The sequence below is a fragment of the Dermacentor andersoni genome, chromosome 3 (genome assembly GCF_023375885.2).
Source record: "Dermacentor andersoni chromosome 3, qqDerAnde1_hic_scaffold, whole genome shotgun sequence".
In the NCBI taxonomy this organism is placed as follows: Eukaryota; Metazoa; Arthropoda; class Arachnida; order Ixodida; family Ixodidae; genus Dermacentor; species Dermacentor andersoni.
In genome coordinates this window covers 110,042,781-110,061,877 of record NC_092816.1, presented here as the reverse complement: position 1 = coordinate 110,061,877, position 19,097 = coordinate 110,042,781, and the positions used below count along the sequence as shown (strand labels likewise).

The window sequence follows — 19,097 nt, the reverse complement described above, 5'->3', positions numbered from 1 at the left end:
ATTACAAAATAACATTTTGAAAGAAACCTTTTGCCAACAGCGGAAGCCACGAATCCACATGGACCACACAGTATTGCGCCGTAGTAGCTTGAGAAGCTCCTGTATTATTACTCTTTACTCTGCAGCACAGTGCTACACTGCTCTAGACAGAAGAGCAAGCGTCTGTACAATACGCGGACTCCCTAAACTTATTACGTACTGAGGAGTGTGAACGTGGCATGAAAGTTATGGTAACAGGGATAAAGTGCCGTGTAAAGGCGGGCTAACATTTCGGTAGGTGAACCTTTATCGGACCGCTTTTGAAAAACATAGGTCGACCTATGGAAACGTTGCCCAGATTTGCTGCAGCGCATTATCCTACTTCGTTTGTCGGCCCTCTTCTTGGTTGAGGAATGACAATGACGTTTGCCCCATTTCATGTCCCCCGCCTATATAAACATTATTAAGATATGAAAGCGATTGTGGAGACGCTGTCTGCTGTCATGTCTTTCAAATCATGTTATGATATATTGCGGCAAGTATGATGACCATCATCCACTCCTATGTGGATTGTGCGCACAACTACACGAGAGGCCTTGACACATTCACCCCCTGTCTCCGTCTTGCAAAAAGAAAGGAAAACTGGCACACTTTATTGTAAGAAGCAGCGAACAGTGCTACCAGGCTCAGGCACTCACCTGGAGGTCGTACAGGCGTCCGTTCACCACCACCGATGGGTGGTAAGTGCGTCGGCTCTCGGTGGGCGTGTATGTCTCGCTGAACTCGCTCCACACGAACTGGTGGATGATGGACGTCTTGCCCACCGCCGGCGCACCCAGCACCACCACCTTCACCAGGCTCATCCGGCATGCACCGCCCGGCACCGGCACCAGATGCGACCGCACGCCACCAGGGCTGCACCCGTCCGGGGAAGGTAAATGTGATGGGCCCGTTCCTCGCCAGACGCGAAAGACTATCGCCTTCCAGTCACCGCACTAAATTTAATTGCGTACGTTTGAACAGCACTTTTTTTACCTCAGTCACGCGTACAGAGACGGTGTGATATGTGCTAAAATGATGGCTTGAGGTCTACTTGGGCAAGTGCGTGAAGAAGTGAGGTAAGGTTAAGTAAAACTCAGTATAGTAGCCCCTCACGCGAAACTCCTTCGTGAGTTAAAGGGACGCTAAAGAAAAAAAGATCATTTGGGTTAGATCGAATGATTAGGCTCCTATAATAACGAATTCGTAAGGTATCGGGAGAATGGAGTTCTTGTACGGAAGAAAATGACAAAAATGTAAACTCAGAGTGGCGTCACCTATTTCTGACTCTGGTAACTCTCACGTGAAATCAGCACTGCCTGATTAACTTACAGTGGCAGAGAGCCAGGTCATACGACGTATACGTCAACTTACGACAACTTATCCGTTTTGAAAGGGTGCCATTCAAATCGAGAAGCAGCAGTGACACCTTCGATGTGAATTATGAACGCAACAAAGCTATACATTCGCGCGCAATAAATGATGATATATTTCTAGACGTAGAATATTTCTAATTTAACTTTATATCTTCATTTAATCTTCCCTTCAGTGTCATTTTAAAGTTAGCCCGTGGATGAACGCAGTCCCCGAACGACGTCACCCCGTTAGGGCGGTACTTCTGCCTGAAGTTACTCAGCCCTTCACCTTTTTCACACAAGGTAATGAACATCCGGAATTACCTCCCTTGGGGATTGCGAAAATGATTGCGGGTGGCTTCTGGCTTCAAATTCTGGCTTCAGTTAAAAGGACGTGTGGCCCCCAGAAGTGCCCGTCTACCGAGCGGTTTACGTCAAGCGCTCAAATGTGACTCGTGTTTGATAATGCGGCTTACGTAATACATTCTGACGTTCTCTAGACGCCACGTCCATGTCCGTGTTCAAACGTGCCAAACTGAGAACCGAAACCTGTCGCACTAACTATTACGCATCATTATAGTTCGGTAGCTAGAATAAAGGCTACAGTGGCACGAAGTGGCCTCGAGAGCTGCGCACTGACCGTCATAACCCTTACCGTGTGTCATGGTTCCTGTGGCTGAAGAATGACTATGGTAGCCGAGCCGTGGCTCCCGAAGTGCGTGTTAGTCTGTCGTCATTTCCCCGTGCCTGCCCTGCGCATAAAAGAGAGAGAGAGAGAAACAGTTGCTTTGGGAAGTCCCTTTCCGGCGCTCTTATGGTATGTTTATATTTTCTGTTTCTTTTTTATGCTTCACGTTATATAGAATTTTAACGCGCTCTAATAGAGAAACATCGCTCACTCTTTTCGAGTTTATGTAAGCGATCGAGCTTTTTCAGGCCATGTAATAACGCGCGTAAAGCTCCATCTCGACTATGTTCGCAAGTCGACGTTTTGATTAATCTCCGCCACGAACCGCGCTGTCCCGAACGAGGTGGTTCGAGTGCTGGTTATGGCCCCGCCGAAACTCTCAAACCGCGAAATATTCAGACCCTGGCGGGACAGGCAAGCGTCGCCGAGATTATTATTTTTTTTTTCGAAGCGCCGATCATATAAGAACCAGTCCGGACTTCGAAAAGTCCACGAGTCAACAAAGAGGAGCTTACGTTGTTAGAAAGTGAAGTAATGGATGATGATGCGAGACGTTAGAACCACATTACGAAGGAAAACTGAGCGAAAAAAGAAAAGCAATGCCTTGTTTCTCCCACTGTGGGCGCGACTAAGGGGCCCGGCGCTAGCCCTGGTTTTTTAATTTTTTATTGTGAAATATTTTTTATAGAGATGCCGTTTCTTTCGACACAGATTCCGGCTACTGTACTATCCTCTGATGTGCCATAACGGGACAAGAAAGAAAACATTCAACGAAGAAAAATGTTCGTATGATACAAAAAAGCAGTTGTCGAAGAGCATGCGACCGGTTCACAAACTTGACGTTCGCTAAACGAATAGAGACACAGCAGCCTCAATGAAACACAAATCCAGCCATTGTTATGGGCAAGATCATGAGCAGAAAAATTAGAAGAGGAAGAAAATGTTGATAACTTCGGGTCAATTTTTCTGCTACTGATTATTCTTTCTCTGGTAGCCCCATCTGTTGGGCACAGTCATAGGGACGTTTTATCGGCTGTTGAAGAATTTCGTATTTTTTCAATAACTGTTTCAAGAGGATTTTCTTGTGCAAAATTTAGAGCGCAATATGATAACTTATTTTACATTAATTCCTAGCCAGGTGTTTATTTTCGTTATTCTCCTGTCACTACACTGAATGCCTTCATTTAATACTATCAAAATCATGGGAAATTCCTCGATAGTGCGCATGCGTTGTCAGTAAAGAGAAAAATGACAAACAAAACAAGACAAAACGACAACAGCTTCGACAGACAATCAGCAGCGCCGGCAAGCTTCGCATCGCACCGTCACCCCATAGACAATGGATACATGGCACTGAACGTATCCCTACAACCACTGACTCTTCATAAACTCTGTGAGGCCATGCCCGCTCTTCATATCTCTTGCCTTCTCTGCCTCTATTTTATAACTCACAACTGACCTTCACCTAAAACTGATCATAACTCGCCAACACGTGAGGCTGGAAAGTGGTCGTGAGTGTGGCGGAGGAAAGAGCGGTCAGGCATAAACAATAAAGAAAGCTATTGAATGGCGCATGGGACACATTACACTTTCTGGAAGCAAGCTTTTCCACATTGTTTGACGACGCCGGCAAAATTGGTCACTCGACTTGTGGAGAGGTCGGCATGGTGCCTATTGCATTATCCATGAGGTCTTGAGGTGCGTCTAGGCTCCCCATATCTCTCCTTGTCCTGCATTCTACAGTGTTCTTACAGTCAACTCCATGAACATATAACCTAACTTGCAAGACTTTGGTTGCTGCCACAGTGTAACGTTGTTAATTGTATCATTCTGTGGAATTGTGGATATGTGTCGCACGTCGAACAATCAGCGAGAGCCAGACGTTTATACAAGAATGATGTGAATGTATTAACTATATAAGAGTAATTATCGCGCCACTTGGTGTGCTTATTCAACGACATGTAGCATTCTGAGGTTGTCCACTCCTACAGGCCACACTGATTCATCCGAAAGCAGTGAGAGCGCGTTTGACCCGTGTCCGGTTCAGTAGTACTTTCGTCGAGTAGGCGGTGTGGATAATACGGGCACCAGATGGAGACCTGAAGACTGTCAAAGATGTCTACTGGAAAAGGTGAACAAGCAGATGAGGACATCACCGAAGGATCACCCTCAATGGAAAAAAACGCACTGGCGGCATGCATCACGAAATATCTTTTCGTTAATTGCCTTTGCATTGTGGTGGCTGAGAAATAGAGAGGGTCTATGGTCATAATGCCGGGTGCTCTTGGTGAGAAGGCCACCGAAGCACCAGAAAACTTCTATCTCGATTCTTCCGTGCACGAACGTCGTTTGGACAATCCCGCCAAAGGCATCAATTACTGCCAAGGTTGTCAATCGTTCAATTGCGCACGTGGTGCTAAGGGTGACTCTTTCAAGTGCGTACACTCAGTGACAAATGATTTTTGTCTGTTGCTGGTGTGCCCGTGTCCGTGCCTATCGATCGCGCTTCTGTCGCCCGTGCTCACTGCAGCAACGCAAGAACATGTTCCGACTAGTCCAACAAAGTATTTTAATAAGTGCACAGAAGTGTCTTATTATAAGTATAATGCTTCGTTGACTAAACTGTGGTCAAAAGTGACCACATGCGTTTGGTCCACTACCCACTCTCTCCCCTGAGTCATTTGTCAGACATTTTCTGCGCCGAGCCCGCGGTTCGTCCCATCTACGCACTCTGCGCGGCACTTCGTTGCCTCCACATAATCACGCGCCCACTCGCACTGCCGAAAGCGGCGCCTGAACGTGGTGGAGAAAAGATTGCTGGCGTATAGACACGCTTCGGTAGAAAAGGCCGATCGGTGCAGAGGCAGATTCGAGTTTCCGGACGCAATAAGCTACTCCACACCACAGCGCATAATGATGCGGGCGACTAGGGGAAAAAGTTGGCAAGACGCCAACTCTGCGACCAACCGCATTACCCGCTTTGGTTAGAATATTGTAGCCCTAAAGAAGACATAAACAAAGAACGAGACGCACAAAGAAATAAGAATCAGAGAACAAAGAAAACAAAGGGACAGAGAAAGAAAAAAGAAAGAAATGGGAACGACGGGGCACAGTGAACATTCACACCCACAATAGAAGCTCTTCGTTAGCGCTGTTGCTTGGTTCTTTATGCAGTATATCAAAGAAATAGAAATCACATATAAATAGCACACGTATAAAGCAAAGAGAGCGACCACGCTTCAGATGTCACGTACTACAGAACTAAGACGAGTGAACGCGCACCACCAGCCGTCTTAATAAAGGTCAAGGCCGAGTGTATCTTCATCGCTAGACGTTCTCTCGCCTGTCTTCGTTGTCTGTGCTTGTCTACGTTGCAGCCGACAAGAAAACGCAAGCTCACGAAACTAAGGAAGCGAAGCCGACTCTAGCACCGGCCGAGACCGAGAGCGCCTCCACGTGGTCTCCGCTTAGCAATCTCGCCGCGTCGCCGAGAAGATTGCAGGGCGCCGCGGCTGATCTCATTGCGAGGCAGCAATCTCGCGCTGTCGTCGCGACGCAGGAATTGGACACGAACGAAGGTGGACACGGGGAGAGAGAACGCGGCCCACCTCGTTGATTCATTACGGCCTCGGCGCCGGCTTCCTCAAACATCCGCATTGCAGCGTTATTGCGAAGCCAAGCTCCACGTAACGAGATCGAAATGAAAGAGCGCATCAACGCAAGCCGAAAGAGAGAAAGTGTGTGTGTGTGTGTGTGTGTGTGTGTGTGTGTGTGTGTGTGTGTGTGTGTGTGTGTGTGTGTGTGTGTGTGTGTGCGCGCGCGCGCGCGCGCGTTGCGTTGCGTTGCGTTGCGTGCGTGTTGCGTGCGTGTGTGCGTTTTTGCACACCGCTCAGGGCTAAGTTTTCATGCCGAACTTGGCAACGATTCCTCCAGAACGTTATCCATGTTTTTTATAGTCTTTCTAACGGTAGCAACCATTATTTAGGGTAACTAATCGAGAATGTTTTTATGTATGGAACCGTGGTATATTCGAAACTGAGGTAATAAAATAGGATGTCTCGCCTTATTACTTGCTAGATAACTTCCACGCTCTCGCTAATAATCTCAAAATATCATCCACATGGAGTAGACAATTCCGTTCAATCTTGACTACAAGCTTCTTGTGTATTCGCCTTTTGAATCCCTACGTTTATTATTAAATGCTTATTTTTAATCAAGATTTATCTCGTTATTTTCGTTCTTGTTCTTTCTTTTTCTCATTTTATTTTTTTCTACTGTCGCCCGTACTTAGTCTTAGCGCTTCCACCTTGCCCTCCGAGAAGCGAGGTACTTAGCAGAATTAAATTTCAGCCAACGTCCTCACGTACAATCCGCCTTTCTCATTTTCGTGAGCTGCCTTTTGATGTACGCCCCTGGAAACGTTTTGGAAGGGTGCCAGGAATTTCGCCTGCTGACTTATGTACCTGCGCCCATGTTGAGCGTGCGTCGGCGGTGCCTTTTGTGTATCGCGATTAATTATTAATGGCTTCTCCAGGGACAGCATGTCGTTCCTCGAAGCCATGTACGCAGTACTCGCCGACTACTAGATGGGGACTTGAGAAGGCATGGTTACGCTGCTGTGCTAATAGTGTGGCCTATAAAAGCGCACTGAGTTTTGTCTGCCGACGCGGCTGCTTTGGAATTTGTCATCCTTGATTTATGGCACTTGTAGCTCGCTTTTTCTTGTCCCCGTTACACATTCTTTAGACATTTCACATATTCAAGAATCCTTAGAGCACAGCCTTCAGCGGCGGATTTTATGGTAGCGATGTATTTGTTTACACTATATATAGCCACACGTCGTCGTTGGCTTCAAATATTACGGAAACGGCGCGTCGCTGATATGAACTAATGTCAAAACATAGCAAAACATACATATCTGCGCATATGTAAGCCGCATTGCTCCACCCTGAAACGAGTCAACATGAGAGGTCGAGCCCCTTTAACAGCCGCCACTGTGAACCAGATGCATGTATCACGGGCTGTGATTACTGATTCTGGCTTTTCTTTAACTTAATCATAGTTACACTGTGTGCGTTCCGTAAAGTGTTGTTAGAGAAAACTGTGCTCGCATATGTGTTCACTTATAGGCCGTGTATTCTCGCGCAAACGCGGATGCCATCGCTGACACCGTTGATGCAAGTGAGCGGGGCGGTTGTTCATGCTGCTGTATGCACACCGAATGCGCCGTCTCTTGTTTCCAGTTAGACGTTGAAGTAAACCGTGCACCTCCGTAATTAAGAAATGTGTCAGCATAGCAACACGTGTGGACTCTCACCCATCTACGTGGCGAATGCGAGATATGTTGGCACAGCGCTGTGCCGCCGTTTCCCGCGCTTATCACGCGTGCGCGCCGTGCGATGGAAAAAAGTAAACTTGATTTCAAATCGCCAAGACCGTAACTGAACTATAAGTGCAGTTTCCCTCGTCCCACCTGCTAAGTTTCCTCAGCTCCGCCGTTATCCACAGCACCAACTTAACGGTTCCTCTAGGCCTAACCTTCGCTGAGCAGGATTGACGTCTGCTCAAACTTCACGCGCACGGCTTGAGAGAGATGAAGTTTTGCCTGTCAACTTCGAAAGCATGTTCCGACTCAATTTGCGTGCGGTTAATTACACATACAAGCGAAGGTGCTCCGGCTATCGCGTTGTTGATTCGGCGGCTGATCACGTGGGGGTCGGTCGATGGATGGTCGGCAGGAATTGATTTTGCCCGTGTCATCAACACAAAAGCCCGGGGCACCATACAATTCGCGATCGTCGGTGGCGTCGTTGTCGGCCCGGTATGATAAAATGGTTTCGGCGCCACACTGTGGGGAATAGCAGGCGTCACGGCGGCGCCGTATCGAACGAGAGTGTGCACACGAAGTCAACGTGCTGCCGCCACCAGCAAGAGAGGGCCGACGCTGCAAGAAGACTTCGTTAGCAGCGTGATGTTTTTTCAAGTGTCGCCCCTGGCTAACGCAGAGTTTTTTTGATAGATTTGATAGGCATCAATGAAACTGGGATACTACATGATTCACGGTGCAGTCAGGGCGGAGCCATCTTTCCGATTTAGACGTGAAGTTGCAGTCGTGCGCTATGCACGTTTTCGGCGCCGAACCCACGTTCTGCTACCGGTGGAGTTGCAACGGGGTATACGGTACGAGTGTTTGCAGCTGTACGCGTCCGTGCGCTTTTCTTCTTATTTCTTTTTTCGAGACCAGTCAACGTGCGACCCTTGCAAAACCTTTGCCGACTATTCGCTAATCCGCTATAGGGCAGGGCGCAAGCGCCGTCACGCTGTGAAATAGGCGGATTGAAAGCGCACTTAGTGATCCTAAGGACGGGTCAAGGTTAATGAAGTAATCGCAAGAGAAGGGCCCCGTGTCCCAAAAATTCCGGTGTCGGCGCCATGCATGCGTCACACGTCGTTTGGTTAAAAAATCATTCCGAAACACAACCACGCAGGCACTCCGAGCGGTGCAGAGGCGTCACTGAACTAATTCAATTCCTCAAAGTAAGATACGTCAGGAAAATCGTAAAGTACAACGTAAACACAATCTACGGACATTATAGCGTTGGGCTGTAGTTTTAATATACTAGAAAACACAATTCTATTACGCGTGAACTCAGACATATAAATCCCTTTTCCGGCGTTTCTACCATTCATGGAGCGGCGCGCTGCGCGAGGTTCCTTGCGACAGCTCCCTCCAGATGGCGCTCGCCTCCGCGCATTCGCAGCCCACGTAAGAGGCCGTGTTTCTACCAGACAACTCGCCCGCTCGCCTTAATGCATAGCGTTCGCCGCAAGCGCTTCCCGGTAAACATTGCGGTTAGATAAGCTGCAGTTGCCGGGAAGCATGAGAAGCAGTCAGGGATCTTTGAATGCTGTCGCGTTCCAGTATTAAAGATGAAAGCTTTAGCGTTCTCCAAATTTTTATAAGCTTACCTGAGTAATGTGCTCTAACTTGCTACTCTGCAAAGGGAAAAAGGGAAGGGAAGCGTAAAGGTGTAGGGGTGAATGACGATGAGGAAAAAGTGATTGCGTATATAATATTATACTTGTCCGTATCATGCAGGAACTCCAAATAACGCTTTCGTTTTCTGCCGCGCAATGCAAGTATGAAACCACGGGCCGAGAGCAGCGCTATATCCTACAGTAGCCGGCCTGCCGACTCTGGATAAGAAGTCGCCCACCGTCCGTCTGTCGGGCACGTACGATGGCATACATGTAATAATGTGTCCCACTGTTTCAAGCTTCTGGCAGCGTTCGCAATCCGCGGGCGGATGACACGTTTGCAGCGACGGACACGTGGCGAAGCCCGTGGAGACACGCCTGCTTTGCCTCTTACGCGCAAATTTCATCGACAAGCTGTAGCTTTCCGCCTACTGCATTTCTCCTCCTACTTCATTCGCTTACCTTTGTTGATACGAAAGCGTCAAATGGCCCGTTGAGCGAAAAAGTCAGCGTCTGTCATCTGTGGTAGCGAAATGAAACCTAAGCTCGCATTGACATTGCCACGTCGCGAGCGGCGCCTCGACGGAGCAGAGCGGGTGAGGAGAGGAGAGGAGAGACAAAGAGGAGGAAAGACAGGGAGGTTAGCCAGTGTAAGTACCGGCTGGCTACCCTGTGCTGGGGAAAGGGGTAAAGGGAATAAAAGGAGAAAGAAGAAGAAGAGGAGCACCTGCTGCTCTTGGTTAGCGCGCCAGGTGCTGTGTGAGGGGAGAGGGCATCGCCGCGTCGATGGCACGTGGCCTTGGCACCGCAGGCTGCTTCTGCTTGCTGGTTCGAGCAGCACGTGCCGCTATGGGGCGTTACTCGCCGCGCAAAACTCGAAGGACTGCTCAGCCTCATTCAATTGGACATGAATGCTTTCGCATTCGCAACTCACAAGAAGTGCTTAGGTGCCCTGGGATTTTTTTTAAGGCCCCGTTGCCGAGAATTCGACAAATGAAAAGCCTGCTGCCGCAGCTCTCGTGGCTTACGGAGTGCTTCAAACTGCACCGCGATGTTCTTGCAAGTAGCGATGGCCACAATGATCAATTGCACCAGCCATATTTGTTTTATTATTGAAATTCGAGCGCACAGTGTGATATGCCTGAAGAGGCTTTACAATGCTTTTCTGTTTTTATATGAATGCTATTAGCTTTCCAAGAATAAAACTCTTTATTAGGGCGACTTGCTTTATGCACTACATTAGTGCGGAAGTGTGCAGTTGAACGAAGCACGAATTAACGCGACAGAACAATGTTTTGCTATGAGAGCGGGTACTGTGCCAAGCAAGCAATGCGTACCCGTTTTCTGCCTTGCTTAACGTCTAACAGACTGCAATAGCATTCAGTAAGTTAAGGTTCTGCTTCAAGTGTAAAGCTGTTGAGGAAGAGCGTTTATGTTCATTCACTTCCCAGCGTCGTGCGACCTCTTAACTCCCGACTATGTAAATTACACATTGTCACTTCGCACTTCCTTCTCATCCTTTTCTTTTTGTGCAATGCGACGGCATTATTATATTTTTAACTCCTTTGTTAGGAGGAGGAGGAAGATAAAAAATAAAGAGAAAAGGCAGGGCTGTTAACCAGGAATACGTCTGGTTGGCTACCTACTTTTGGGGGCCGGGAAAAAGGGAACAGAAAAATGAGGTAGAGTGAGGGAGGGTGTCCCAAAGACGGCGGTGAGCCTGAGCAAGCCGAAGGCGTTCACACAGGCCAGTCGTTCTCAAGAAAGACAAAAGTGCACTCACAGTTTTGGGCGCCGATGCTTCGTTCGCGCCCCTATATCTACAGGAGTGATGGCACTCCGCCTCCTATAATTGTAGATGAAGAAAAGGCGGCCCCCTTTGACGCTGCATTCGAGCCCGACTTGCCGGAGGCCCTCTTTATAAGACGCTGAAATTCCGTATAGCACACGCCAGTCGCCCTGTGTCTCGCAAGCGTAGCAGTTTAAAACAGCGATGCGCCCGCGCAGGTTGTCATGGAAACGAAAATGTTGTTCGTTCGTCCCACGGGATTCTCAATACCAAAGGCATTGAGACGATGCCCAGGTACGACGGCACGTGGGCGACCTCGACGCTCGAAAAGGTCACGCTAAGCTGCTTGTCTGCGCGAGGCTCGCGACGGTTGAAATGTCTTTTACTTAAGGCAAATACGATTGCATGTCGGAGGTCCATTACCTCGGTATACTGCACGGCAAGCCGTCTCGGAGGCATTTGCAAAACGCATCCGCGAAGGCAGCAGAACTGGTGCGGATAATTTTCTTAGTCCAAATGTGTTTTCCTTTTGTTCTTTTTCACTCTATCGGCATGCTAGACACGGCACACTAAGCGGTTTACGTAACTTACCGATTGATTGATTGATTGATTGATTGATTGATTGATTGATTGATTGATTGATTGATTGATTGATTGATTGATTGATTGATTGATTGATTGATTGATTGATTCATTCATTCATTCATTCATTCATTCATCATGTTTAACGGCTCAAATCAACACCGGGGTCATATCGCAAACGCCGTAAACGAGAGCTCCGGCATAATTTCGACTTCCTGGCATTCTTTCAACGAACACATACGTTGAAGCGCTTTGTCATTTTGCCACATTGAACTGAGGCTGCAGCAGCAGGCCACCGAGCCTATTAGTTCGTTCTCAGCAGCGCAATGTCAGACCAACTTGACGTCGTACCCCAGAGCGGGTAAGCGTAAATATTCAAGAGGCATTACTCTACAGTTCTTTCTTCTTCTTCTACCTTTATTCGAGTTCTTGTCGCACGCATCGTCGATGATTCTGCAAAAATCCTGCGCGACACACCAGGAACAAATGAAGAAATAGCGGAAAAGGCGCACCCAACAGCCGTTTAGAATTAAGGCAAACCGTATTATCGCAAATTTATTTTTTTAACTGTGCACTAGAACGTTCATTTCGTTCTCGACAGCCCCCGGTTTCCCACTTTTTGTTTTCGTAATACGTTAGCCAACCAACCAACTACAGAACCGACTAACGAACAACCTAACGGACACACTAAAAAGCGGACGAAGCAACAGGCCGACAAACTATAGTGCAATCAGGTGCCTGACGAAAACTCGTCTGGTCTGGAATTAGACCTAGCGAAAGGTAAAAAATTTACGGCGATGAAGTCAAAGGTATGCAGAAAGCTCGGCTGGTCTTAAATGAGGCCTAGTGAAAGGTTCAAATGAACCGTTGACGGCCATTTCATCGCGCACATGTAAATAACCTCTATTAAGGTGCCGTCTGGAACTTCGTGCCTTGCACCGCATTGAGACATCGCCTGCCTTGGTAGCACAACAAGCATGCTTTTGATGCAAGCTTCTTCATTCATGCTAGGATATAAAAGATAAGATGTGAACATACCACAGATATTCAAAAAATTCAAAAAGCTCCATCCGCAGAAAAGTAGTATACTTTTTTCGCGACACTCTTAAATTATCGTTGCCAAACGAAACCACTGGAGAACTGAAGAGGAGAGCGGTCATACAATCACTTTGAACTTCGGCTGATAACGCTTAGCACGCAGAGCAGGTTCTAAAATGTCTCATTGGCGCAACAGAGCAGCCCACATTTCCTATAGGAGTTACTACTAGAAACAAAAGAAGGTTCCCCTTGGCGGACAAAGAATGTGAAAGCGGCGGCTTCATTTAAGCGAACAACTGCGAAAGTTAAGTATGCTTATAACGCTAATGTAAACACGTACTTATCTGACCCAACAAATAGGCAAGCCCCGCACAAATTCCTGGAGATCAACGAGAAACCTTCCGTCAGCCATATTTTGAACTCTGTTGTAGTGACCCGAGTGGAAGCTAAGACTCATCTTGGTTGCATAGCACATGGCCCTGCATTACGATTTAAGGCACAGTGTTTAATTCTGTTCAGGATGCCGTCGCAATGCAATGACTTTATAGAGGTCAACTCGTGGGAACTTCCATCTATCTGTCGCACCGAGTTATGATGATATATGTTAGCATTGAAAGAGTTGTTTATAATTGTCTATCAGAGTACATCTTGAAAAATGAATGCAATAAACACAGCTCAGATTGGATTTCATAGTAGTGGTTCTATTTCGTCCACGCATCTCGATTTAAAAGGGAAAATACGGTTAGCTAAACGAAACAGAAGTTTCGGCCCTCATAACACTGGATGTTGCAAAAGCTTTTGATGGCATAGATTAGAGCATTTCCTTACATAAACTTGCTCCCTTATACCCTCCATCGTATATCATTGCCTGGATCAAGGATTTCTTGCACGGGAGAACATCTTTGTGCACAGATGCAAAGCATATTCTGAGCGGTTCTCCTCAACCCGAGGTGTACCTCAGCGTTCAGTGTTTTCCCCACTATTGTTTAATATATTACTACATGATATTCCAATTATGCAGGATGTCACGCTGATTGTGTATTCGGATGACAGTGCATTCTTTGCCTGCGCTAAATATATAGACACGTGTACTTCTTTATCTTTTCCGGGTGACCGCTTTTCACCACCTAACAAATGTTATCGCACAGCTCAGGACGCGCCTGCATGTACTGGAAGTTTCCCGAATGTTATCGATGCTTCTATCCGCTGTCTGTTGAAACCGAACCTTGTGTAATCTGATTTCATGTATGCGTGACGTGAATCGTGTAGAACTTTTTTGAAGACACGCGGGCACCAGCGATTACTCAAGAACCTTCGATGACTGATATATAAAAGCCGACACGCTTGACCCGCTGATGAGATTTTCGACGATCGCCGACTGTGTTCGCCGCTGTCGCCATTCTTTCAGTGCAGCCTGTTTTCGAGGGCTCAAGGTCGCCCAATAAAACGCTAGTTACGTCATTTCCGGTTTTGCTGCTCGTGACAACATTCGCATGCTTCACCAAAAGTTGCAAGCGTATTTAAATATTCCTGCGGTCTGGCTGGATAATTTGCACATGGTCGTTAACATTAACAAAAGGGCCCTTCTTGTGTTCTCTTCGCATCAATCGGTTTCTTTGTCCCTTTTGTATCAGAATCAACTGATTCCACAGATAGACACTTTAAGGTACCCGTGAGTCATTTACGATCCAGGCCCAGATTGGCGTCCTCATATAGAAAACGTTGTGATGAAAGGTAATCGCTCTTGCCCGGTTGACGAGGAAATGCAACAGGAAATTTGGTATGCGTAGGGATAGTCTACATTTATCGCGCTGATGTAAGACCCGTTCTTGAATTTGGTTGTTTGCTGATATCTGGCTCTCCAAATTATAAGTTGTAACCTTTATTTATGATAGAGAGACGGGCCCTACGTCAGTGTCCTGGCGTCCCTAAGTATATAGCGAATTCTGTGCTGTATCTAGAAGCAAACGTGCCAGATTTAGCGTAGAGATTTCAGGTGCTAACGCCCTCCCCCCGGTTTCAGCCTTGCTTTTCAGCCTTGCTTAATTAAATAAACACCATTAAAATTGTTCAACGGCGGGATTCGAACACAGGACGTCGAAGCACTGGAGCCTGATATGGAAATCATTGCGTCACGAACGCACGCATCAACAAGCGCCTTCCCTTGTCAATTTCTCCCAGGCAAGCGAGCGCGTTGAGACGCTTGGCACGTCTCGATTTAGCCTGACCGAGGCACGGTTAGAACGCATGCAAGAGCTTGCGTGGGCAAGTACCACGCGGAAACGCAAGCAAACAGGGAGAGTTGCGTCTGCGGCAACAGGGAGAAGCTGGTGAAGAGGGAGCGTTGGAACGCAGGCGAGCATGTCGGCGGGCAAATTATGCGAGAAAGAAAAAAAAACGCGACACCATTCCTTTCGGCCAAACGCAAGAGTCGTGTTAAAAGATAAGTTTTCTGGGGAGATCGTCGTGGTGTGCGGGGTGTTCGTTAGAGTTGCTCGTCTTTTAAAGATACGGCAGTCTTGGCTTCAAGGGCACAGTGTAGTCTTCGTAATTAATGATCGCCAATGGGGAGCCTGTGCCCTAATTTTCTTCTTCTTCCTTCTCTTTTAATTTTCGAACCCGTTTGCCGACGTTAATGAGAGGGCAGCCAAGTTCCAACCACTCTTGCCTCTTTCCTAAGCTCCACTCTTTCTGTTTCGCCATGCCGTCCCAATAACTCGCCCGCAATCTCAACCCACTCTCTTGTTCTTTTCTTTCTTGCTTTCCTTTCTTTCTTTTTTGTTCCGTTGCTGTCCGGCCTTCTCAGCGAGTGGCAGTGTTCCTCCGGCGAGTGCAGCGACGAAGCGACAACGCGCGTTTAACAACTGTCGGGCGGCGCTAGGACTCCTCGCAAACGAGGCCATCCCAACAAAAGAGGTCTCCACTCTTAGCCCCGATGTCCCAGCGCTGTACTCAACGGAAGAGCAACGACTGAGCACGAGCAACGAAAAGGCAAATAAGAACAAAAAAAGAACAAGCAAGCAAACATGCACAACGTATTCGGCATTGTCGCAAGCGCTCGCTGAACTTCCTTTTTCTTCTTCTCTCTTTATCTTACTTTCGACCATCAATTGCGGAAAAAGGGTCGGCCCTCGCCTTTTAGTGCTCCAGACGCGGCGGTTACGACGTCGTGGAGCTGGCTGACCGCCCGCGGTGCAAGGACGCATTCTGCGCGGGACAGAGAGAATCGCGCGGAGCAGTTTATCTCTCTTTTCTGTCGTGATCCCCGTATTTCTGCGCCGCTTTCTTTAATTGTTTCCCTCTCGTCCTCCGCGACGCTTATCCGGGTGACGTAACGAGAGCCCTAAGCGACAACGCCACGTCCGCTGCACGGACAACGTTAAGAGCCTCGAGCGGGCTCGCTTGAGCCAGCTTTCGTTCACTTGCGCAAGAGCCATTTCACTCGTCCGACCGAGTTGGGGAATCCCCGAACTTGTGTTTGTAGAGAGGCGATAAGAAAGCAAGGAACCCGAGCTTGGGTTTACGTAACACGGGGAACATCGGAAGTCGGTGACAACGACGGTGGGGAAGGCGTGCGCTGAATTGGAGTTGTTTCTGGCCAACTCGTCCTATGACGATGCCACGTGATGAGCGAGGGAGATAAAGGAACGAAAGGGCGGCGGGAGGCTCATGAGGACTGCGCTTAGTTAGCCCTCCAGCACTTCGTAACGGTCAAGGTTGTCATACAGATAAAAAGAAGAAAATAATAATAATATGGGGGGCATCGTTCAGTGTGGTGGACTTTCGTTTAAAGTTAACGTTGCGTGACCCATTCCTTGGACAGCTAGCCAGCTTATTGGTTCTACAAGGCAATGCACGACGAAAAAACGAGAGGGGGGAGGGGGGGCAACGAGCAAAGGCCACACTAGTCAGGCTTGGTATCTTCACAATAGGACGCGTCAAGGTCACTCTTCTCAAGAAGAGCCTTAATTGCTTCGACACTTCACTGAAAGTCGTCTCTGCAGCTGCTCATCTCATGACCGCATTGTGGCCTCGTGTGTATCTGTTACGAACTCTGTGCGCGCACACATGTCGGGGGGGTCTCGGTATTACTGCTGGGTGCCGCTTGTCCTTGCCTTCGGTCTCCGTGTGTGTCTAGAGCTGCACGGTGAACTTCATGTACTATATTTTCGCCAACTCTGCTCTAGCTTTTTCAAACCCATCACACGTTATTTCTTTTTAGCGGAGAATACTCCTTTTTTACTTTTGTTAGTATTATGTGAAAAAGAACGGTCGTTGCCATTATAGAGTGACTACGCGTCTTTCTATTAAAGTCACTGCAAATTAGCGGAACCTCCATGAAGGGGAATTATCCAAGATATGCGGAGCAATATATTCGGATTGGGTTCGCTTCTGCTGCTGCAGCGGCGGTTCTGTACGCGTCTACAGGGAAGAGTAATGTTTTGCGTATGTGTATGGAATTAAAGACAACGTATATATATATACGCGAAATGCGAAGGTTGTGGGTTCGGTTCCCACCTGCGGCAAGTTGTTTTTTCATCCACTTTAATTTCCATTAATTTATCGTTTCTTTATTCCATTTATTAATCACAAGTAATTTCCCCTGTGTTGTGCTTGGTGTCAGTGTTTGTTGGCTACTCATGATATGACTAATAAGATCGGGCCCCTCGGTTAACCCCCTTTCTTCTCGTTTATATATATATATATATATATATCATAGCAAACAAAGACACCAAGGACAAAATAGGGCAAATTACTTGTACCTACTATTTGAATTGTAGAAATGATAAATTAATGCAAATGAAAGTGAAACTGAGTTCAGGTGGGACACGAACCCACGTATTCGAATTACGCGTGCGATGCTGTTACCAATTGAGCTACCGCGGCGCCGTTTCCACATCAACTTTCGGGGGCATTTATGTTTTCCTACAAGAACTAATCCTGGGAGTATAAGCCAGCGTCACCACTCACAAACCTAGGCGGTGGATGTGGAACATCCTTCCTGCCGAAGGTGTCACGAGTGCGTAATCTATTTGGGTGACGGCAACTGGTCAATAAAGCCACAAAAGCTACCTGAAGGCATCAATGTTGCCGGATTCGAGACCCTCGTAATGTAACGAACGAGAAGAAAGGGAACCGAGGGCCCCGATTTTTATTAATCATCTCCTAAGAAGCCAACAAACACGCCAAGGACAACATAGTGGAAATTACTTCTACTTACTAATTCAAATAAAGAAATGATAAATTAATAGAAATCAAAGTGGAAGAAAAAACAACTGACTGCAGGTGGTATAGGAACCCACGTCAGCGCATTACGCATGTGATGCTCTTACCAACTGATCTACCACGGCTCCATTTTATATATATATATATATATATATATATATATATATATATATATATATATATATATATATATATATATATATATATATATATATATATATATAGAGAGAGAGAGAGAGAGAGAGAGAGAGAGGGAGGGAGAGAGAGAGCAGAACACCACAGCAACAGAGCCACCGCACAGTGTGTTCAACTACACCCCTTCTAGCCGTACTGCTTCCCATGGACGACCACGCTATAGCATTTATTTGATAAAGGCGACGCGACGGGCCGCGAAGTGCTCGCATAAACTTCGGCTCGCCCGCGCTTCCAGGACCGAGAGGAGAAGCTGCATCTCATTTATGCGAACGCCGAAGCCAACAGCAGCGCCGCATATATAGTGTTTCTCTAGAACGCCCCCCACGTGACAGCAGCTAAGAGTATAGCGACAAGACCGACGCGACAGTCGAGTCTTGCGTCAGAGACAAGAACGACTCGCTTTCGTGGCTGCCCAGGGTACTGCGATATAAACGTAGTCTTCATTCGCAGAATCGCCAAGGGGAGGAGGACGGGGGAGTGAGGGGGTATACAGCACAGTGGGTGAAACCGTGCAGTCCGTGCTTTCTACGTCCCAGCAGTATATACCGCAGCTGTGCCCGCCTACAGTTTCTGAGAAGCATGCCGTGGCGACGGTATATACTCCAGAATCGTGAACTCTGACCTTAACATGTTCTGGCGGCCTGCCGAGGACTCGCCGCATGCAAAATACGTGCCGTATATCGCAGCGGCACGCTCAAGCGAGCGAAATATTCGCGGAACTTCATTTGGCGATGTAAAAGCGTTGCGACACTTCGGCGCAAAACATGTTTATTCAACGCGGTAAATTTGGAGTAAGGCCGTAGCGTTCAAGCAAGCCAAGTAAACAGATTCTGAGGTTCCCACGCAGTAGGTTTTAGACATTGCGCTTTGTGAGCGTGAGAAAACAAAGATAAAACGTACAAAGCAAGGACATTCTTTTTTTTTTAATGGACGCCTTTTTGTGGCTGCTTCGAGCGAAAGTGTGTCACCAAACTCACCCCAGTACACCAAATGGCATACACGTATTTGCGCACACTTCCAGCTCGCAATCAGGAGTTTTTACGTGAAACTTATTATATGCATATATATGGTGGTACTTTTCTGGACAACAAGATATTAAACATCGCCTGTGGCAGACAGCGCAATTCGCGTTTTTGAGCTCCTGTTCTACTCGAAGAAGCGGACATTGCTGGAACGAGAAATCGAAATGCATAGTCAAATAATTAAACACACTTTATCTCATTAAGTA

At 47.3% G+C, this 19,097-nt stretch overlaps 1 protein-coding gene across 2 annotated transcripts in view; it reads right to left on the bottom strand.

Moving 5' to 3' along the window:
- Positions 1–19,097, bottom strand: part of LOC126539598 (ras-like protein family member 10B) — an 85,664-nt gene that overhangs the window by 5,901 nt on the left and 60,666 nt on the right. For both annotated transcript variants that reach the window (XM_055074960.2, XM_050186488.3), the window contains 2 exons: positions 2,029–2,125; positions 678–894 (listed from right to left, as the gene is read on the bottom strand). In XM_055074960.2, coding sequence (XP_054930935.1) covers positions 678–842 — 165 coding nt within the window. In that variant the 5' untranslated portion in view covers positions 843–894; positions 2,029–2,125. The remainder of the gene's footprint in view (positions 1–677; positions 895–2,028; positions 2,126–19,097) is intronic.